General features: G+C 37.5%; 1 protein-coding gene across 2 annotated transcripts; it reads right to left on the bottom strand.

The window, feature by feature from the left end:
- Nucleotides 1–1,256: 1,256 nt before the first annotated feature.
- On the bottom strand, nt 1,257–23,744 carry MORF4L1 (mortality factor 4 like 1). Of its 2 annotated transcripts, XM_024742765.1 has the most exons (13): nt 23,545–23,670; nt 19,069–19,115; nt 17,301–17,368; nt 13,927–14,043; nt 12,312–12,398; nt 11,424–11,504; nt 8,452–8,477; nt 7,882–7,970; nt 6,732–6,833; nt 5,464–5,552; nt 3,800–3,972; nt 3,433–3,517; nt 1,257–2,010 (listed from the first exon to the last, which is right to left on the bottom strand). In XM_024742765.1, the coding sequence occupies exons 1-13, from the start codon at nt 23,582–23,584 to the stop codon at nt 1,926–1,928; spliced, it is 1,089 nt and encodes a 362-aa protein (XP_024598533.1). In that variant the 5' UTR covers nt 23,585–23,670; the 3' UTR covers nt 1,257–1,925. The 2 variants fall into 2 exon arrangements, with proteins under 2 accessions (XP_024598533.1, XP_024598531.1); XM_024742763.1 differs by lacking the exon at nt 13,927–14,043 and having other exon boundaries at nt 23,545–23,744.
- Between the last annotated feature and the right edge of the window lie 172 nt (nt 23,745–23,916).

Below are 23,916 nucleotides of genomic sequence, written 5' to 3'. Positions count from 1 at the left end.
ACATCTCTGGGGGGCAGGGCCGAGAATCTCACCATTGCCCTGGACAATGCAGTCTCAAATGGCTAAAAGAAAATATGAGGTTAGAGAGCAAGCAACAGTTAGAAAGCTCACATCATACAGATGGGTTCTGGACTCCCCCACACATCACTTACCCACTCGAGTTACTGGGAGAAAACCTAGAACTAGCAGAGGTGCCAACCCTGTAAGCTGTCCTGACCCACCAGGAATGGCAATGAGGGTGGCCACAGCGGGGCCAGACACAGGACCTGCCCCCGTAACGCTCTACGTATTTGGCGTGGGGCTAGGAACCTCGAGGCATCTGTGTGACAGCAGTGCTTCCAGGTCAACAAGGTGGCCTTGTTAGCAAGTGGGGGAACCTCTGGAATTCAACCTCCAGTCTCAGCCTATTCTTTCTTTGAGCTAAGTCACACCTGCTGAGCCAGCTTCTTGCCAAACCACAAAAGGGGAGGAAAGAAGATTCCAGAGCTGACTTGATTCTGTCTCTCCTCTGGACAAACAGTGTAAACAGAGAGCTATTCTGTTTGATCACAATGTCAACTCATCTGTAAAAAGCACATAACAATTGTCTGAGACGTTGTGTCAACCTATCACCAAACCTTCCTATCTCAGATGAAGAGACCGAGGCTCAGACAGTGAAGTGACAGTCACGGCCAGGGGAGGACAGAGCCAAATCTGAGCCCAGCTTTGGGCCAGTCGATTTCATGTTTATAACCATTCACAAGAATATATGGACTGTATGGGAGAACAAAGAAGAAATCACAGGAGGTACTCCTAGAAGCAGAGATGAGATGCCTTTTAACTTCAAGAACTTCCACAGTACAAAGGTGAGGGATAACACAGGTCAAAACCTCTCAAGGAGGCCTATATTTAAACTGGGGGAAGGAGCTCAAATTATAGGCATTGTGAATAATGTTGGTAAACACCTCAAAGTAAACAATTAGCAGAAAGCTAGCTGTCACACAGGTAAAAAAAACTACCTCAATGCTCAAAATTAAGAATAATAGTCTATGAAAAGCAGAGAAATAGTCACGTGAACCTCTAACTTTTTAGCCAGAACTCAAGAGGGCAAACTACCAAAGCTGCTGTGGATTAAAGGTAGATAATGAAGCCAAGCTTCTCATTCCATAAAAGGCCAAACAAGAAAATCACTCACCTGAAAAATCACTGTCTAAATACAAGAAGGAATACACAACATACAAATGTTTTGTGATGCATCCACACAAGCACACTGCTCCTTGAAATTTAAAGAAAAAATTTATTGAAGATCTGAAAAACAATTTCTAAAAGATTGACTTTTCCAGAAAACTGTAGCTACACAATGCATTGCGTCTATCATGTTAAAACGTGCATTAGACACAAATACAAAAACCATGAAACAAGCCACCATTCTTTGACAATCTGAGCAAAGATAAAATGCCTAAGGAACAACATGGATGACTTGCAAAGGATGGGCTCTTTACTGTAAGCACCATAAAAAAAAGGGGGGAGCACAAATGGATGAGTGTGTTCAGTTATACACACTGAATTGAACCTTTGGCACTAGGAATCAGAGCATTTTGTCATATAGCATTAACACATATTATAAAAGTGCGTAGTGTCAAAGGAATAGAACCACCAGCATTCAAAAGCAGCTTTGTCAACTAAGCAATAAAACACTCTACAGTACGTCTCTCTGTTGTCCATCATTGAATACACTGGTAGCAACTTTGAAATGAAAACAAAAAAAAAAAAAGAAAAGAAAAAAGGAGCTGTAACCCCTTTTATTTTCTGTTTAAAATCAAACAGAAAACAAACATCACTTCTGTTATACACTAACATTTCCAAAGTACATCATTTGTACAAGAGAAGGACTAAGAAACAAAAATGTGTTTACAGAGATCCAAACAAGAGTGAGTATAAGCGCCTCACACAGCTTTCCGATGGTACTCAGGAGGAGCCACTTCATAATCGCTGGCACTAAACAAAGTTGCAGAGTTCTTTGCCAGGTATCTAAAAATGAAATATTCATTACAAGCATGAAAAAGAATCATATTTTGATACTAATCTCTTCTTAATTATATACAGAAGCCACACAAAGCACTTTAAAATATACTAAAATAATCACAACCTCACAGTAAAACTATGTAATTATAACTCAGGTAAATAGGGTTATATATCAGACAACAACACAAATAAGAATGGAAGTCCAGAGTTACTCCCCTTATTTCAAATAAGCAAAGAACAGGAGTCACCAGAATACCAACCTGCGCACTTGGACTACCTTTAAGAAACAGGTGTCGTTAGTCTAAAAGAATAACATCTAGGTGTTTTCTTTAGCTCTCTGAAATCATATTAAATATAAATTCAGAAATTGACCAGTATTTCTCAAGTTTAAACTTGGAATTAACACCATAAAAATCAAAGGGACCTGAAATGTCAAGTAGTAGGGCACTTTCATTTCATAAAGAAGTGGAGAAGTGGGGGTAGAGAAAGGATATTAATTCATCATTGGTAAAGCAAAGACTATAAAGCTGTTTAGATTCCCAGGTTCACGTTGGTTTTAAAATTATTATAAAATACACGGTGCCATTTTAAGAAAATTCAAACACAGAACTTATATATAAAGTAGCAATGGAAAACTCCTTCTCGCCCAAAACTATGCCCAAGAAACAACTCCCTGTTAAGTATGATCCTTATTTTTCCAAATCTATTCCAAAGATTGAAAGTGTTTCTCTACAAATCAGAGGAATCATACCATACTCTACTGCAATTTATTTTTTTTAAACTGACACAACATGGACATCTTTCTTGATTCATATATTTAGACCTACCTCATCTATTAATAACGGTTTAAAATTCTTCACCATTTTTTTTTTTTAATGCAATAAACATGCTTGGAAATCTCTGTGCATTCAAGTATTTCTACAGGATAAGTTCCCAGAAGCCTAACTGTCTGGTCAAAGGGTAAAAGCACATTTGAAATTTGTATATGCATTGCCAAAATGCCCTCCAAAAAGCTGTAAAAAGCAGGATTGCCCTTTCCTCCATTCCTCCAAAAATATAAGCCAATCGACAAGAGATATTTTAATTATGTTGAACATATTTTAATGGCCTTTTTACTGAGACTTCTGTGAATTTCCAATGTCTACTTTTCACTGGTTTGGTCATCTTTTTCATATTAAGAACTGTTCTTTGTGTTAAAGATACCAGCCCTTTAACATGTATGTGTAACATACATTCCCTTCATCTTTAAGAGCTTACATTTGCACTTACATTGTTCCATTAACAATGTATCTACTCTTGTACCAATAGCACACATTGTTCTGTTTAGTTTTATAATAGTATCTATATAATGTCAATCTATCACAGAGTAATTTTCAGTACACTAGATTAATTCATGTTTTTACTTCAAGCATTAATTTTTAGACTTACTTTAGAAAATCATGAAGATAATTCAGTAATAAAGCAAGGCTCTTCTCATCCAGAGGTGTATAGGCCAACATTGCTCCAATACGTACTATTTAAACAAAAGAATTTAGTCAAAGTTACATCCAAGGTAGCACTATAAGCATGTATTTTAATTACATGAGCAAACGCAACAATCACTGATTCCTTTAAAGTATATGATTTTAGAAACCGACTTTGGATTTTACTATATTAAATAGAAGTTCAAATTGGAATTAAATCATTATTTTTGAAATGTTATTTTATGTTACCACTTGATATAAATTAGGAAAGACAAAAATATTAAAGGCTCAAAGGAAAAAAAGTAAAATTGCTTTCTAAATGGCAGTATTACCAAATAATCTCAGTAGATGTGGTGCTCCATACACCTGAGACATGGGCGCATCAGGGTGATCTGCGAGGATTTCAGCATACTGTGGTCTCTCAAATTTGTAGAGCAGCTGAGTGCCCAACATTACATTGAAGTATTCCTTGATCCCTGCCACAACTTCATTAACAGCATACTCCCTGATAAATGAAAAAAAATATTTACCTTCAAAGCAGGTCACTGAAAGGAATTGAGAGATGAAGATTAAGTCAACCAACATAAGGGTAACGAATTAAAAGGTTAAACTAATGACCCTGAGCCTCTACTGAACAGATTTTTAAAACAGAGATTTAATAAGAAGGCAAGAAATCAATTCCAAAAATAGACCAGTGGTGAGCAAACTATAGCCCTCAGGCTAGGGATGGTTTTCACATCTTCGAATAGTTGTATTTTAAATGGTTATATAGGTACTTAGTTATAGCTTCGATTTTACCTGCAACATTTACTTATCTGGCCCTTTAAGAAAACGTTTACCAAACTACAGAAAGGTTATCACCTCACACCAGTGAGAATGGGCATCATCAGAAAATATACAAACAACAAATGCTGGAGAGGGTGTGGAGAAAAGGGAACCCTCTTGCACTATTGGTGGGAATGTAAATTGATAGAGCCACTATGGAGAACAGTATGGAGGTTCCTTAAAAAACTAAAAGTAGAACTACCATATGATCCAGCAATCCCACTACTGGGCATATACCCAGAGAAAACCATAATTCAAAAAGACACATGCACCCTAATGTTCATTGCAGCACTATTTACAATAGCCAAGTCATGGAAGCAACCTAAATGCCCATCAATAGACGAATGGATAAAGAGGACGTGGTACATATATACAATGGATTATTACTCGGCCATAAAAAGGAACGAAATTGGGTCATTTGTAGAGACGTGGATGGATCTAGAGACTGTCATACAGAGTGAAGTTAAGTCAAACAGAAATACAAATGTTATATATTAACACATATATGTGGAACCTAGAAAAATGGTACAGATGAACCGGTTTGCAGGGCAGAAACAGAGACACAGACGTAGAGAACAAACCTATGGATACCAAGGCAGGGGAAGTGGCTGGGGTGGGATGAATTGGGAGATTGTAACTGACATATATACACCAATATGTATAAAATAGATAACTAATAAGAACCTGCTGTATAAAAAATAAGATTCAAAAAAAGAAAACATCTGCCAGCCAAACTCCCTAAAGCAATGAAATTCTATTTTACTAGTTTCTGATGTTTTTTTTAAATTCATTTATTCTATTTTTTATTTTTGGCTGCGTCGTGTCTTCGTTGCTGCGCGCGGGCTTTCTCTAGTTGAGGCGAGCGAGGCCTACCCTCCGTTGTGGTGCGCGGGCTTCTCATTGCTGTGGCTTCTCGTTGCAGAGCACAGGGCTCTAGGCACGCAGGCTTCAGTAGTTGTGGTGCACGGGCCTAGGTGCTCCGTGGCACATGGGATCTTCGCAGACCAGGGATCAAACCCGTGTCCCCTGCATTGGCAGGCGTATTCTTAACCACTGTGCCACCAGGGAAGCCCCTGATGGTACTGTTTTAAAGTACACGTTTCAGATAATTTATTTAGAAATAATGTTTGAAATGTCTTTGGGTATACTTCAAAGATACGTATATTCTTACTTATTATCTGTGTTTCCTCGAGATTTCTTGTAATTTGCATAATCCTCTAGAATGGAATCCACATTCTTCTTGGCAGGAAGATAAAAGAGCTATGAAAACAAAAATACACTTGAATACTAATATCTTCTTTTTCAAAGGAAAAGTATACTGAAAAAGCTTTAACGCAATAAAAGATGACCTAATAGTATTACAAAATAGAAAAGGGCACTGTTCAGCACTTAAAGTATGGCTAATGTGACTAACTAAAAATTTAGTTTTATTTCATTTCAATAGCCAAAAGTGGCTAGTGGTTCCCATACTGGACAGCACAGCTCTGAAGACTCAATCTGTTGGACACATTACACTATTACTATATATGGAATACACTTGCACATAAATTTACCTCTGTGATATTATCAAGTCATCATGTATTGTATAGTATTATGTGCCAGACCCTGTCTGAAGCACTTACCTGAATATTCTCTTCATCCTCACATCAATACTATGAGGTTGGGACCCATTATTCCACTAAATGTAAACACTAAAACACAAAAAGGCCGGGTAACTTGCCCCAACTCAGTAAGTGGTAGAACTAAGCTAAACCTAGCAGTTTAGCTCCAAAGGCAAATCAAGAATCAAACGAAGTCCACATCACTGTACAGTATATGACTGATGTCTATGAAGTTTCGTAATCCTCACACAGTCCCTACTTCTCCCCTACCCCTGCTTGTGCTATTTTAGAAATTGGTTCTTTTGTCCTGTAGAGTGCCTCATTCTGGACTTTGATGACTACCCTTATGATGTTACCTACATACCTCATAATGTCCCTATCTCCTGTACACAAGTAATTAGACCTAGGATCTTGTCAGATTCAGGTTCTTTTTAGAGGTCACAAATACCATGCAGCCAGTATTGTGTGCTTCCTATTACATTCCATTAGCAGCAACATATGAGACAATATCCCATTTTCAATGATAGTAAGACAGGAAGTAACATGCTTGCTTTTATGGATTTTCAAAATAATGTGTTCCTGCCCTAGCAACTGCCAACAATGAGTTATCTTGACCTTTAAAAAAAAAAATCATTATAAACTCACAGACTTTGATATATGTACTTTGTTTTAATCCCAAGTCCTTTCTGATGATCAAATTATTCAGTCCCTGAATTAAAAAATACTCATCAGTCATACTTTCAATATTCAAGTCTATAAGCTTTTCCTTTAGAAAAAAATTTTTTACACTAGCAAGAACATATCACATAGATTACAATCTGTGTAGCTTTCAAGTTACCTGTTTTTGCCGGGTAATTAAGTCCCAGTCATCAACAAGCCATGGTTTTAGTTCTTCAGGAATCTTTACTTTAACTTCAACTCTGTTCATGAATGTTTCCTCCTAAACAGAAAAAAAGGAAGAGTATTAAACATCTGTCCTTTCTTGCTGCGTAACAGCTCCAAGTGTTTTCTAAAGGATTTTCTGAACCTTTAGAGCCTCTGGGTATAAATTAATCATTTACTCAAATGGACTGCTGGAATTGTCATTTCAAAACTGGTAAGTGAAAAAAAAAAAAAAAAAAACTGGTAAGTGGAAAGATCATATAGCTAACTCCTGGGAGAAAAGAATCTTATCTTGACAGTCCATTCAATGTCTTTTCATGTGAAAGTAAATATTCCTTAGCAAATTTCCTTTTCCTCTATAAATGACCACTCCAACTTGATGCATTTTAACTTAGTATTTTCAAATTTACTGATTTTGAATAGTCACACCTCCAAAGACTAGCCCAAACACGACCATCTTAAAGTTACATCTTTAATACAGAAAATTAAATGTACTGTCTTCTAATCTGTCTTCAATAACTGCCTAAAAATACCTAATTTTTAGAACATACCACTGTTTTAACCTCAGCTTCAGAAATGTAAACGACACTGGTTAAAGTTTTAAAACCCCTATTTTCAAAATCATAACTTTGGAAATTATAAACATACTAAATTAGAAACGAGACACTGTACTCACTTATGTAAGAATCCTACACTATTGTACCTACACATACATGCAGAACTGACAGGCTTTCCTGGCACTTTTTGTGGCTTTACTCAATCATCTTGGGACACACTAAACCATTTAATGTGACCTAGCTAAGTCTATTCAGTCTAATACCAAAGAAATATTTAGTGGTGTACATGAACACAGAGCTTCACAATGAACACCTGATGATGAGTTGGGGGTAAAATCTAGCAGGAACATATCTAGTGCTACAAGTGAAATAAAGATGTATACAAATATATCCTTCATCCAAAAAAGGGAAGTATTTTCACTTCAGTAGTTAACCATGTTAGCAATGCTTTTGAGACACTCAAAGTTCTATGACTTTTACTGTGTTGTAAAATGACAAGATTAAAAATTCTAACATGCTATATATTCATAAACTTAAGGAAAAACTCACATTTTCAACAGTAGGATCTACGCGGGCCCTTTTCTTGCGAGGAGGCTGAGGTGTCTCACTGGTACTGCCACCATCTCCATTTCCAGGTGCTGTAAAAATTTGGGGGTCAGGAAGGGGTATTTTTAGCTTAATAAATGAGAAACTCTGTTAAGGAAACTAGTTTCATGACATACCCTCTTTTGACTTTTCCATTACATTGATTTTACTTAAATCTACATTAAAGAATCATATTCCTACCAAAAATATAACTTTTATAAACAGCTCTACCAAACATCTAGTACAAAGCGACATTTAATAATATTACCATCTTACATTTAATTTTAAAATGTTATTGTCTCAGGATCAGTCATTAAGTAACATGAAAATAATAAACGCTTACAGGCTTCTCCATGGTAGAAGGAGCATGAGTTCTCTACTACTATGTACCTAACTCTGTAACATTGCTGTGACTCATATTTGAGATCAACATAAGCTTACTCTAAAACTTCATAACTTTAAAAATTTAACAGTGAATTCAAAATGCAAATGTTATAAAAGGCAAAATAATTTAAACAAAGTTAATATTCTTACTTTTCTGTTTGTTCTTTTTTGTTTTCCTGAAAGGAGGGAAGAAAAAGAGAAAAGATAAATAATTATTGCTAGTAAAATTGCCTCTGTTTAAATTCCTTTTACCAGGTTAAGTTCACAGAGAAATACTGCCTTGTTTGCTAAGATCAGGCAGCGATCTTATTTCCTGCATATTCTCATTCACTACTCAGACACAAGGACTTTTACTGATAGTTGGCTAAATCTATATCTCCCTCCACATACTAGAAAACCAAACCAAAACCACATCAGGAGACTTCCTTCCAAGGTTATGTTATTCGTTTGTAAGTTTATAGCATGCTAAGTCATAAAAATATACTTCGTGATAATATTATTAGTTCCAAAAACACAAAAATAAGCTCCAACGGTTAAAATATTTTCTCCCAATTACTTTAGTACCAGCATAATTTGATTTTAGATTTGTATGTTTCAGACCAATCCATTACTCCACTCGCACTGGTCCAAATTCTTTCACTTTATTTCGTCTCAACTATATTCCCTCCACTACCACACCAAACACTCTGTTCTCCCATTCGTAGAACAAAGCTAATGTCTTGGTTATCATCTCTAACAGCAACTTAACTCATGTTTACTTATATACACACTAACAAAGAGTAAATTACTAACTTTGATTTTATACATAATTATTTCTGGAATACGAGGAAAACAGTTTACAAAGCCCATGATTATAGATTCTGCCCGGAGGGACCATAAAAGAACACCTGAATATTTTTACTTTTCTACAGCTTTAATACTTACGAATGTTAACGACCTGTATTTATTTAATTTAGAGCTTGGGGTTCATTTGATGACTCAAAATTAACTTATGTTGGTTATAAACACAAAAATCTGGCCATCTGATATTACAGGTTTTTCCCTCCTTCTCTAAGGCTAACTTCTGTAACACTAATATTTGTTGGACAGTATTTCTGAGTCAGATTAAACCATGAACTTTTACATGTCAAGAACACGTGCGGACCAAGAGAAGCCAAGAAAGAACTCCTTTCTTACCCAGTCTATACCAAAGAATTAAAGAAAAAATACTGACAACTGAGCTCAACTCTAAAGATCTATAAACTATACTTCAATGAATACCAGTGGTGTAAAGACACTTGCTTCAACCTTCTTGCTTGTATTAATTAAACATGCAAGCTACTTTCTCGAAGTACACCAACAGATTTCATACAATAAACTGCTGGTGTTGTCTGACTTCCTATTTCTAAGCTTCAGGACTAAATGTTATAATCAAAATATGAACTGTTAGATTCAATGTATCTGAAAGAATAACAAGCCCAAAGTCATTCTTGAGAAAAGTCATTCCACTAAATAATGAACAACCAAAGTATGCTTGGAAGCCAAAGCACTGACAAAATTCACGTATATTCACTATTAGTTTATAAAGAATAAGCGCCCAACCTTAAGGACCTAGATGTCAACAAAGTAAAGGTAAATCTGGTTCTCATATTTTCCAACCAGATGCATACATGTTTATGTATATTCCGAGAAAGCTACAGAACAATTACCAAACACTAAAGATGGTGTAAGGTATAAAACTAAATATTAAAAATTGTATCAAAATCTCAAATCAAAATGAAAGAATTAAAAAAAAATAAATCTCCAGGTTTAATTACTCAGTATTTTTATTTTAAAATAGATCTTCTATTCTACCAGGGCAAAGCAATACTTAAAATTACATGATGCCTTCTTAAGTACTCAGATTACAATCTTATCAAAGTGTCACGTTCCCATTAAAAGGAAGACTCCTTGAGAAAAAGACTCACCCAAAAAGGTTAAAACCCCAAATATTTCAAAATGCATCATTACCTTCATTACTATCACCTAATTTTTAGGTAGTAAAGTCAGACTAGTTAGGTCTAAAAGCAACAGAATATAATCTCAAGGAAAACATACTTCTCTTAAATAAATCATATTTTAGAGCACGTTACTTTTGATCCTTTGAAAAGAAGCACATGACGGACCATTCATTAAACCTATCTGTTCTTAAAATATTCAAGTGGCAAGAAAAAATGATCTTTTAATAAAAGTTATGATTCTTTTTTTTTTTTAAAGTTATGTTTCTTTATGTTCTTTTATTAAGCTACCATTCCCACACTGGCTTTCAGGTACATAAACTTATTACACCAATGTGTGTATGCATATGACTTACACACATAGTCTTATTACCAAGATGTTCTAAATCTTAAGCGTTAACAAGGAATGGTTTTCTTTTTCTTGGGGGTTGAGAGGAGGGGGGATGATTTGAAACCTTAACATCTCACACAGTTACCATGGGTTTCAAAAGGGGAAACCTTTTAAAACTAATACACATATTTAGCACTACTGAAAAAGCCAATCTATCCTCCAATCTCAAAATTTGGGTCCTGATAATTCAACACTATACTTGTAAAAGAAAACACATTATATATATACATATTTAATATAACTTAAAAGAAGCATTGTAAGGGACTTCCCTGGTGGTCCAGCTGTTAAAACTTCACACTTCCACTGCAGGGGGCGCGGGTTTCATCCCTGGTTAGGGAACTAAGATACTACATGCCGCCTGGTGCGGTAAGTAAATAAATAAGTAAATAAATAAATAAATTTTAAAAGAAGGAAGGTTGTGAATGTACTTAATGCCACCCAATTGTACACTTAAAAGAGTTAAGTGGTAAATTTTCACATTATGTATATTCTACTACATAAAGGAAATATTCCTTTACTAAATAAAGGAAAGGTGGGGGGAGAAAAACTGCTAAGGACTCAGTATGTAATTAAGGAATCAGTATGTAATTAACAGGTATTTTCAGCAACCCAACACCAAGGGGGTTCTCATTGGCATTTTTCCAATCACAACCACGTTCCAGTTTTCATTTTCAATAAATCCTAACAGAAGACAATGTGTGTCAAGTTTGAGTTTCACAAACAGTATGTAAAATTAAAACAAAGATAGATCTTACACTTCAACATTTTTCTGTTGCAGACCAGAAGTCTTCTTTCCAGGGGCAGCCCCTCTCATCTTCCCCTCTGCATACTGCTCCCTTCAAAAATAATTTCAATAAAATCATCTTAAAATGAATATTTAAGCGGAAAAATAAATTGATCACTTGATTCCATTCTGAAATTTATATTCAAATTGAAGTCCCGAGCCTATACATATTGTGGTACCAAGTTTTTATTTAATGAGTTCAACAGAGATCATGTATTTACAAAAATCAATTCAAGAAAGGAAGAACAGTATAAAGGCCTAAGATTCAGCTCTTCTATACTTACGAAAATTAAAATAAATGTAGTAAAAAGTGACAATAGATTCTCATATAACTGAAAATTCCATTTGTTTTAAAATTCACCAATCCCAATGTTTTTTTTTAATCTGATCCCATTTTATCATTTCCATTTTCTTAATATTTCAGTTTTGAAATTAAAACAACTACCCTATAGACCACACAGTCTTTCAGGGTTCCTTTTCTCAATGTGCTTTCAGAGGTGAATAACAATGGGGAACCCCCGCTTCCTTTCTTATTCCTCCCCCACCAAGTGTACCTTCCAAACAGCCCAGGAGATAAGACCGTAACAATGAGTATGCAACTTCAGAAATTTCCAACAACATCCTGCTCTGTTTTCTACCTACCTCTAAGGACAGACTCCAGAAATGATATGTATGCTACTTCCTTTCCCCAGGAGAAGCTTTTCTGATCACTTGAAGTCAAAGTCATAACACAGCAGCTGACAGGTCCCAAGGATCATTTTAAAGGCAGGCAGCCAACATGACTTCCATTGTGGATTTCATTTCCAAAAATTAACTTACAGGCATTTCTCCTCATATTCATGTTGCAAAACAAACTTACTGATTGGCTTTTTGAAGTTCTCGTTGTTTCTGCAAATTGGTGTCCACATATTTGAGTACTCTGCTTTCTGGAACCCATTCATCCCAACTGAAAAAGAGAAAAGTTAAAATATCATTCAAAACTATTTCGTTATTACTCAGACTGTCCTCCAACTATGTTTTTTTAGAAATACAAGAGGCAAGACTTTAGACTTCTCTGAACTAATTTGACGAACTGGCATTACAAATTCATTCTCAACTAAAGTGAAAATCTGTTCTGTAAAAAGGCAGTAAAGGGACTTCCCTCGTGGTCCAGTAGTTAAGAACCCACCTTCCAATGGAGGGGATGCAGGTTCTATCCCTGGTCAGGGAACTAAGATCCCACATGCCACGCGGCAACTAAGTCTGCACACCAGAACCACTGAGACGTGCACCACAACTAGAGAGCCCACATGCTGCAACTACAGAGCCCACGCACAACTAGAGAAGCCCGCATGCCACAATGAAAGATCCCATGTGCCACAACTAAGACCCAGTGCAGCCAAAGAATAAATAAATAAATGTTTTTTAAAGGCAATAAACATATTCTCAGAAGCAACATTCCAAATCTAAACTGCGAGTCCAAAAAGAGATTATTCAAATTGTTTTTTTTAATGGCATAAAAGCATGGCATTTAACATAAGAGCCCCTAAGCAACTATCCTTACAGAATAAAGCTACCTAAAAGACCTTTAATTCCAAAAAAACCATGAGGCACAGGAATCCATAATAATCTGACTTCTTCAAGAACTAAAACTAACTGGCTGGTTACCTGTGATACAGAACTACAGAACTCTCTGTGCCTTAGTTTCACCCGTAAAATGAGGATAATAGTACCTATCTCATAAGATTGTTATGAGAATTAAATAATACATATAAAACACTTGAGAGTTTGACATAAAAAATAAACACTCAAGGTCTGTCAGAAACATATTAGGAGGTCTACAATACGGAATACCACCTAGATCAGCTCAGCTAAGACTGTAAATTGAAGTGTTACAATGGTTATCACTCACTCACAAACGAATACACCAACTTTCGAGGCAAAACCATTCTTGGTGTTCTAAACTTCAAAAACTAGAACCAACCACTCTCTTAAAATATCTAGTTGCTAAGGCCTTCTGGCACTTAGAAAAGCTCCTTCAAAACAAGATCTTTTTTTTAAATTTTATTTTATTGATGTATAGTTGATTTACAATGTTGTGTTCATTTCTACTATACAGCAAAGTGATCCAGTAGTATGTATATTTACATTCCTTTCATATTCTTTTCCATTACAGTTTATCAGAGGACACTGAATATAGTTCCCTGTGCTATAGTAGGACCTTGTTGTTCAGAACAGGATTTCTGATGTGGCTTTTTTTCCAAAGGGGAAAACAAAGATAAGGTATTTCTTAGGGAATGCTGAACTTTTTGTGCAAATTTTTTCCTCCTGCTGATGGAGCTCCTTTAGTGACACAAAGAGATGTATCCTCAAAGTCTTTTATTTAATAATTTCCCACCTTTGACCTCTTATGTAAGACAGCCAAAAGAAGAATAAAAAATAAAAAGCAACCCTCAACATGATCTCCTAGAGAAAACTTTAAAACATGCATTTACCTAGAGGTCAGGAGGGGGTGGTGTACTGAGGGAGCTCCTTCAGGAACAGGAAAAAGTGCTACAATATCCTCACGTGTCTTCAAAGTTTTTTCAGAGCGCCTGGGCCTCACAGCACTTCTGATACAGACAGCATAGTACAAAGTAATCTCAGTAACTAGGTGTAGAATTTAGCTTAAGCTTTAAGATTTATTTACAAATATAATACTTAAATGTCTGTGTCAACAAATTCCAATAAGGTTTTTGAGAATTTAGAAATATCTTACTATCTATTGTGCTTTTGAAAAGTATACATTCACTGAAGTTTAAGAAAATTCCAGTTTGGAGACTGAGCTTTTGTGGTATGCTTTCCTGAAAGTACAGTATCTTATGAACTGTACTCAAAATGAGGATCTTATTCTTATACCTGTTCCAATTCTCTCTAAATTAAAGGGAGCTAGCAAATTTCTATTTACCACAAAGTTCTATTTTAGAACCTTGCAAATTCCTTCCCCCGATATAAAATGCATCTAAATAAGGACCTTGATCTAAAAACCAATTCTTGAGTTTCCTTCACATGTCAGGAGCTAAAAACCCTTGCTGAACCACAGGAAAATGAAATGACAACATCTTTTGCTCTGAAGAACACCACTACCAGGGTAGTAACTGAAGGCCAAATATCCAGAAATTTTTACATACAGCTCAAGCATAAAAGAATCTCAGAACTTTCTAAAGGTAGCTTGTCATTAATTCCCAAAGTCACAATGATCCATGGCACTACTTACACAGCACTAAATAAAAACATAACATACTTGCTGGGTATTTGAGCAACTCTTCCTCCTTTCTGTATGGATTTAAAGGCTTCTCTAAATACTTATTAAAGATCAAAAATTTCAAAATTCCTTATATTCATCTATACACCAAAACAACTACAAAAAACACATCCTTGTTAATATTCCTCAATGTCTACAAAGATATAAAGATCTCCAATATTTAGTGCTATTTTTTCCTTAATTCTTTTTACAAGGAGTAATATATAAAATGAGACAAACAAACCAAAAAAACTGTGTACCCTATCATTTATTTGTTACTAGATAACATAACAAACGAAACAAAGGTTTATTTTCAAGCAATACTATCAGAAAATGCAAGCATTTTATGTATTTCCACAATTTCTTATAAGCTACAAATGCCACTTAAAACCCAGTCTTCACACTGTACATACCTACATGTAATTTTATAGAAAATATTATACATGAAAGAATTAAGCACAAAAGCTGTCTTCACTGCTATTAAGATGAAATCCTAAAACAGTTAAAGTGTACACGGGGATGGGGTCAGATCTATTCCATGAATTTGCTATTTGCTTTTCTTTAATTTCCTGGATAGACTTCCCATACATGATATGCATAAATAAGATATTCTATTTCCTATAGAGAACTGAGATTCTCTTTGTATCTTGATATACTCTCAACTTTACCTGACGTTAACAGAATATTGATATGTAACATATTAAGTCTAGTAAAAGACTGCAATACAGTTTTAAACACTTCATTTTTTTAACAGGGAAGAAAAAGCCATAAACTACACTGGGATCCAGAAGATAAACTTTCCTGGATATTAGACTCAATTTAGCATTAATCCTGAAATCCCATTTAAAATCATAGACATTTACTTCTATTAAGACCAAAGGAGGGACTTCCCTGGTGGCGCAGTGGTTAACAATCCGCCTGCCAATGCAGGGAACACGGGTTCGAGCACTGGTCCGGGAAGGTCCTGAATGCCGCTGAGCAATTGGGCCCATGCACCGCAACTACTGAAGCCTGCGCGCTTGGAGCGCGTGCTCTGCGGCAGGAGGGGCCACTGCAATGGGAGGCCCGTGCACCACAATGAAGAGTGGCCCACGCTCACCACAACTAGGGAAGGCCCGTGCATAGCAACAAAGACCCAGCACAGCCAAAGATAAATAAATAAAATAAATTAAAAAAAAAAAGAAGAAGACCAAAGGATTAAAAGCCCACCGGGTCACTCTGAGTTACTGTATTACCAACATATCATTATTATAAATATTTTAATTATCATTAACTGGAAAAAAATCATTTGTTGAAGGCACTTTTACACATTTTACATCTCCACCTTTCTACAATTATACTAACGGAAGAAAAAGTAAGGGTCTGGTATTTCTTCTTAGCTAAAACCATTTTGTGATAAAATTTTCTAACTAATAAATAAAATTAACTGGGTTGGTCACCTGGCTGTGGGACTGTATGAAAGACCAAAGTCACAGAGTCAGTAAATGTCAAGGAGAAAACCTCCTTCCAAAGCAAGTGTATTCATCAAATCAGATGGCAGTGCTCACTTGGAGAGCTACCAGAATATGGCTACCAGAGTATGGCTAAGGTGACACAAAGCTTTAAAATCTGCTAGAAAACAACTCCTCAAGCACTACACTTTCTGGCAGTACTATTTTTGAAGGACAAAACACCATTAATAAAATTAAAATCCTCTCATAGTAAAAATTACAGGCTACTCAATTACAAGCACCAAAAATGAATTAAATTATCAAATGTGATATTTATGGGCCCCAAGAAGAAGGACCCATCACTGACAAAGAGCTCCAATGGCTAAACATTCTAGAACGTGTTCAATCTATAACCACTGTCCACTCCCAGCAACATCAATATCACTTCTAAAAAAGAAAAAAAAAGTTTTAACTCTTTGGGGTGCAAAATTAGGTTCTGTAACTAAATTTCTGTACCTCTGTTAGGTCATATGCCAAAAAGTGAACCACACGAATTCACTTTGTTAGCATTTAATTATGCTTCTAAAGTTCAAAACATGAGCTGGTTAATACTTCCAAATCAGGCAATCTTTTTCCTCCTCCCCCCGCTTCTAGGTAGAAAAAGCCAACTAGCTTTGAGTATAACTGCTTGAAATATCATATGTAATCACTAAGTTTGCATTAAGGCAAAAGACTCAAGCTGTCCTAAAATGTACCAAAACCAGAAAATAGTTGGGCTAATTATTATTAGACATTATACCGGAACACAAAAAATACTCCAAAGAATGTAAAATAAAATGGCTGTAGGGGACTTCCCTGGCGGTCCAGTAGTTAAGACTCCAAGCTTCCAGTGCAGGCGGCGTGGGTTTGATCCCTGGTCAGGGAACTAAGCTAAGATCCCACATGCTGTGCAGTGCAGCAAAAAAAAAAAACAAAAAGGCTGTATACCCTAATTTCTATTCTATTTTCATCACACTGCAAATGGTTCACCTTTGCCTCAACATGTATTTACATTAAAACTGCAAGAATTAAGAAGCATATGCTTGTATCAGTCTATGACACAAAGCTACCTTGTTAATTATAAATAAAACATTGCTTTTAAAGATCTAATACTCACTTTTTATTCCAACCACTGTAATGTATAAAGTATTTCACTTGTTTATCCTTTATGGCAACCTTTACACACTGAAATAAAAAAGAAAAAGTTCACTTAGAAATACTGAAGGAAATAAAAAAGACTACCTGGATAATTTTCAAGTAACCAATCTTTCAAAGACGAACTCTACACTTAAACTCTCTGGTGGCCAAAATGAACATAATAAGATGCAACTCTTTAAAAGAGCATTATTTAAGCCTTCAGACTACTTAGGTATCCAGAGTTATAAAACTGCCGAACAGTAAAGTTTGTTGGAGTCAGTCCAACAAATCTGAAGAACCATAAGCACAAAAGGTCCCCCTAAAACCTTACATCACTGGGCTAGATAAGCTATCCAAGAACAGCTAATGAAAACAGTATTTGTGCTTTCTCAAAGTCCAACTAGCCAAAAGCTACATTTATTTCAAAAATAAATTCAGCTGAAGAATTATTAAATTATTTTAAAGAATTAAAAATAATTTTGAATAATTTGAATCATTAAAAAATTTCATTAGTTTACACAAGGCAATAGCTGTTCTGCTGATTATCAGCAACTAGCAAAGTGACAGATGAAAAACATCTTGTGTTCTTCTTAAAAGCAGCCAAACAAATTGGATCGAATCATTAGAAGTCATTAACTATGAAAAAATGAGGACTGTCTGGATTTAAGTTTTTATCAGATGCAAATCAAGAGAACCACAATAGTTTAAGCTATTTCAATCACCATTTAAAATTGTTCACTGGAGTGTTTCTGCTGCCAGCGCAGAAAAATCTGCCAGTCCAGTAGAGTTTGCCAGAAGTTGATACAACCAAAAAAAACTTTCAAGGATATAAATGATAAACAGGACTCAGAATATATTATAAGCTGCAGCGGTATTATACCATTAAGATATACGTACACACACAAAAAGTTCTTGACCATCTCCATGAATCCAGTTTCAGCCATTTTAGAACTTTAAAAACATACATCCACTATGTATTCAAAATAAGTAAAAAGTAGTGAAAATGGTTAGTCACACTGACACTTTACAGTCTTATTTTCAGAGACATATTCACCTAGAACATACACTGAAATTGCCTTTAAATATTATACTGTTCATTTTTTAAAAACTACCACTGTAAAAAGTTGACACACCTTAAATATTTGTGCTAAAAAAGTTACCAGAAACAAAATACTAAGAACACCTTTGACTTCATAATGCATCATCCCACTTACCTTTGGCTAAATGGAAAATCAGTTTTTATTACCTGAGCACAACACTGATACAGAGCAAAGGGAAAGGGAACCCCCCCGGAACCCCCCCACAATTCAAACTTTGCCAAACAATCCAATAAATAAGTTAAATGTACTCATCTTAAATGTTAGTTTTTACCTTTAATGTAACTACTCAGTGTTTACTCAGCACATTATATTTGCAAATAAAGTTAACTTTGGCAGTATTTTCTCACAAGTCATTGACTACAAAATGCTATTTTGCTCCCATTAATAGTCAATATTCTAACTTTCCCCTCAAATGCTCTTTCCAACTACTGGACCTTTAGCAGCTCAGTAAGATGAACGGCAAGACAGCAATGCTTTATAAGACCCACTAAGAAAACAGTAAGACACCCATAAAGAGAAGATGAGGAACTATGAATCTACGAAAATCTATGAAAAAGGTAGCTCTCACTAAAGCTACCAACCATTGAAAACTGGTATTATCCAACCAGTAATTTCAGCCAACTTTTCAAGAGAAAACAAGTTTAATACCTTTGCTTCATAAAGAAGAGGCCCATGGAAGCACAGCACTCTCTCACCTGTAAAAGTAAAAAAGACAAAAAAAAAGTACTGGGTTAGTTGTGATTTATTTTCATATATAAGAATATGCACATCTGGTTGTGATGGAGAGCCGTCACACTTGTACCATGGTATTCCTCAAAAGAGTAGGCAAGTGGGTAAGGCAATGCATCCATCAACGCTTCAGATCAAACTTCAATACAACAAAAACACCTTAGCAACTGATGTAAACAACAAAAAGTAATCAGGATATCAATCTATTAAAATCATCAAATCATCTATCACCTGCTAAACAAATTAAATCTACTGTAGCTATCTACTGGCAGAATTGGTTTATTTTTCAATGTACTGATACATGTGGCATTTAAAGACATCTTAAGTTTAGGACCTTATGCTCTACCTATTCATTCTCTGCTTCCAACCGTCTTAAACTGAGTAAACTAAGAAAAACACTCTGTGCATAAAAATTTCAATGTGTGTCAGATACAGCTGTTTTTTTTAAAAAAGAGGTCCCACTATGTTCATGCCTTCAGTGTGTTCAATGATGTTCTGGGTGTTGGGCTGCTTCAATGGGAAAAAGTAAAGAAAAAAAGAAAAAAACCCAGACAATTCTAACCTTTGGAACTTACACTCTGTGTTGCATCTACCATTAAGACTTGCAAGACTAAATAAAATGTTAGGGACTGGAACAAGATCTGGAAGACACCCCTGCTCATCAGACAAATCAGGCAGGCAATTCCTGGCAGTACCTTAAAATATCATTTGATTGTAGAAGAAATAGACTTCTCACATTATTTTCGGTCCACTTGATTTCAACAGGCCCAGAGGTAACAAAAATGCCAACAGAGTCAGCTCTTTCAGCTCTAAAATTAAATTAAAATAGCCTACTAGCTCATTTCTGAAAAGACTACAGGGCAGTATAGGTGACACTGACATGTAACCAATCAGTTTTGCACAATTTACTGGATTTCCTATTTTAACTATCTTCATAAGCAGTAAGAAGAGTGACTGATGAGCTACTTGGTAAGGTCACAGGGAAGGGCCCATGCTGAGGAAAGCAACTGGTACCAAAGCATAGAAGAAACACGACAAATTCTTGTGCAGTGGTCCACTGAGGAACCACTGCCTGAGGCTACTAGGCCTATGCAGAAAAAGTGGAGACTAGAAAGGAGGAGACCAAAGACTTCTCCCAACTGTCAGGGATAAGAACAGAAAATAGGTATGAATCAAAAGCAGTGAGGAGGACAGCTAAGCCAAAGTAGAAACACTTTAAACTGACTTCCAGCATGGTGGGAGCATTAATGAGAAAAGGAAATGGAGGGAGGGGTTTCTGATCAATTTTGGAGTAAGTTACAGTGGCTACAGGACATCCAAACTGGAGCCATCTGCTAAGCAGTTGAGTACACGTGTCTGGAGTGCAAGAGAAAGCTAGGCTGGAGCCACTGCTGAATACTGTGAATAAGAATGAGACCATGGGGATATAGATAAGGTATAGGGCCTAAAGAGCAGCACCAAAGATCAGACCTGTGTACCCAAATTTAACACTCCAGGTACTCTCTAAAGGCACCCTGAAAATGGCCTCACTCCCCTCTCCCTCCTTTTGGCAGCTGCCTCCAAAGACAATTGCACTGAGGCTAAGATCCTTTGACCTCCATTCTAGCTACCTGGCCCTAATATCCTGTTGAAAAGATATACAGTAAGTTGAAGAGCATGACCCAGGATAACAAACGCCTATTTTTTTCATGGAAGTGTTAATTGGGGACTGTTAATTGGGGAAGGAGCAAACCACAGTCTCAGGTATTTTCTTTAAATCTTTCTTCACTCTTAATCCTTTCTAGTATCAAACTACAAAGGTAATTTTGCCCAATGCTCTTAAAATTCCAAGGGTGACGCGATTCCAATTCCCCATCCTCCCACTCGTTTGCTTACTGGCAACATTACTCAAATTCCAGCAACAGTCAGTCTCCTAACAAGCTAAGAGTCCTCCCCCAGACAATGGGCTAGTTGCCCAATAGCTTTCTTTACCTTATGCTTTAACATTTCAAGTGGAAAACCAAGTCGAGTGCAAAACAGTCACTGTGCTTAAAAACAGCTTATAACATGTTGCACCATTATTAAATAAAAACTTCCAAGTTTAAAAGAACCATTTAGAAAAAAAACTGTTTCTGATCATTCGTATTTCCACCATTACAGAAGCTCAATTCTTCTGCAGTGTTATAATTCTGTGAGTTCCAACAGAATATTCGTTTTTCCTTCCAAGATATTCTCTGAAAATGTCTTATAAATAATAATAATTTCTTAAAGATGGTTACAACTTTGACACAAGAGTAGAAAACATGTCTGGAAAGTGGTAGTAATGGTAAGTGCAGAGACTTGGGTAGCTTTCAAAACCTTACAGATACACTAGTTCATACTCTTCTCTAATTCACCACTATAGCAGCACATGGATTCTCCTTCGCTGTTATCACTCTTACCATCCCTCTAGTTTAGAACTAAAGCACTTCCTCCAGTAAGCCAACCTTAACTGTCGCACACCTGGGTGATCTTCCTTTGATATCCTTCAGTGGGGATTAATTTTTTGTGCCATGGATCCTTCACAGTCTGGTTAAGCCTTTGGGCCTATTCCCAGAATTTTTCTACAAACACGTAAAACAGTATTACAAAAGAAACCAACTGTATTGAAATAGTTACCAAAACATTTAAAATATCACGTTCTATGGTTTTATATGAGCTTCTTAATGGATATAAGCATTTTGCCACTGATCCAATTACTACCACAACTCTGAAATAATGACGAGCATACATTTCGTCTCAATGTATCTCCCACCACTGTAATGCTGGGACATGAAAACATACAATTAATACTACTGTGGTTTTTTGTTTCTTTGTTTGCTTTGCTTGTTTTGTGGGGGAGGCGTTCTAAAATTCACAACTGAAAAATACTAAATTTTAGTTAGACAATAGAAACCAACACTTTTTCCCGTTCAAGTTCACGGATCTTCTGAATTATAAACACTGACCCTAGATTAAGAATCCCTGCTCCAAAATATATGGTTTAAAAAAAAAAAAAAAAAAGGGCAATCCATAGAAGGTAGTCACACAGCTTCTCAGCGTGAGAAAGCAGGTATTAAGAGTCAGTCATAGCAGAAACACGCTTAGAAACGTCTTAAATATTCCACAGAGTTACAATATACTTGGGTTTTGTGTAAACGACTAATGCACATTAAAGTTTGAAAATCGCTACAATTTTTTGCAGACGTCTCGACATCTACGGTAACTAACACATCCATAATAATGAAAGGGAATTTTAAAGTGTTCTTGCTTGCCTCACAGAATTTTACTTCCATTTTAGTTTACTCCTAAACTTCCACTTTAATATAAATGATTGGATACGTTAATTGTGGAAATTAAAGAGCTGTCTTCTTCGACGGTTGAAATCAGATTCTACCGTCGGCCAAGACATGTCGATCAAAGACAATAAAAACTCAACTTTCCAATCAGTTAACCAAATATTGCTGCAATTAGTCAAACAACTGCTGTACTTAAAAGATAACAGCAAGGCAATGGGACTTCTAGGTGGAAACATAATACCGCGTTCAGGTAGCTTTTATTTATTGCTTTACAAGCAACCGCACAGCAAGAGCGCAGTCACATCCCCATAGGATCTTGGCACTCGGCTTTTCGGTAAGCAAAAGAGACGCCTGCCGGCAACACAAAGCCGACCCAGACGCTCGCGCTTTTTCTCTCCAGTTCCCACCCACCTCCCTGGGGTAAGCATCGGGGAACCGGTTCCCGCGCGGGAGCGGGCGAAGAAGGGGGCGCTGTATCTGCCCTAAAGCGGCGTCGGCGGCCGGGAGCCGGGGACCCAGGCGCCGGCGGCCATGATGGCGCGGCCATCTTGCAGCAGCCATTTTACAACGCAGTTCTCCCGCCCCGAGACGCGAAGCCCACACCCCCCAGCCGCAGCCCGGCGGCTCCACCGAGCGCGACCACCTCTGGGCTCGAGGCCCCCAGAGAGCGCCAGGCGTTGGCCGCCCACGCGGCCGGGGTGCTCCGCGCCGGCGCCCGAAACCGCCGCCCCTGACTCCCCTCCCCCACGCCACATCACTTCCCCTGACGGCCGCCATGGCGCTCCAGTCGCCTCCCTACAATAGGCTACTTTCTCCGCGCCCTCTTCCTCAGAACAAACACTGCACTAAGGCTTCGCCACGCGGCAATGGCTCCCTCTGCCACTCTAACGCCTGCCTAACGCTTTCGCTTCACAAGGTATTTTCTCCTCATGACGCACCGAAATAACCCGCCGCAATGCGCTTTCCCCGCACAAAGCCCTGTCCGCCGCCTCCTCCGGGTGCAGCCCTTGCCACCCCCGGCCCCCAAACCTCAACCACCCCGAGCCCGCCTCCCTCTCCTGCGCCGATAGATGCTTTTTCCCCAGGAGCTTAGACTCACCCTCCTGGAATTTAGGCTTCGGGTCCTGCTTCGGCGCCATTTATAAGTGATTCGCCGCCGCCGCCGCCTCCTCCTTCTCCCACCACCCCCGACTACCGCCCCCTACTCTCTACCCCACCCAACTGCGCGTCAGACGCGCCGTCAGCCACCGCCAACTCTACATCCTGGGCCCGATTTGCCAGCGGCCGCAGACCTCACAGTATCGCGACCCGCGCAGCCGCCGCTCCAGCCAACGGCTGCCCTCCGCGCACGCGCCCCTGCGCCCGCGCCGCCCCGGGGCACGCTGGGATTGGTAGTTCCCGGGCGCTTGAGGCGCCGCGGTGTGGGGGAGGGGTGGCGGCCTCTTCCCACCCCCTACCCCAGGACCGCCTG

The sequence above is a fragment of the Neophocaena asiaeorientalis genome, unplaced genomic scaffold (genome assembly GCF_003031525.2).
Source record: "Neophocaena asiaeorientalis asiaeorientalis breed wild unplaced genomic scaffold, Neophocaena_asiaeorientalis_V1.1 scaffold155, whole genome shotgun sequence".
NCBI classification, from domain to species: domain Eukaryota; kingdom Metazoa; phylum Chordata; class Mammalia; order Artiodactyla; family Phocoenidae; genus Neophocaena; species Neophocaena asiaeorientalis.
This window is presented reverse-complemented; position numbering and strand designations above follow the sequence as displayed.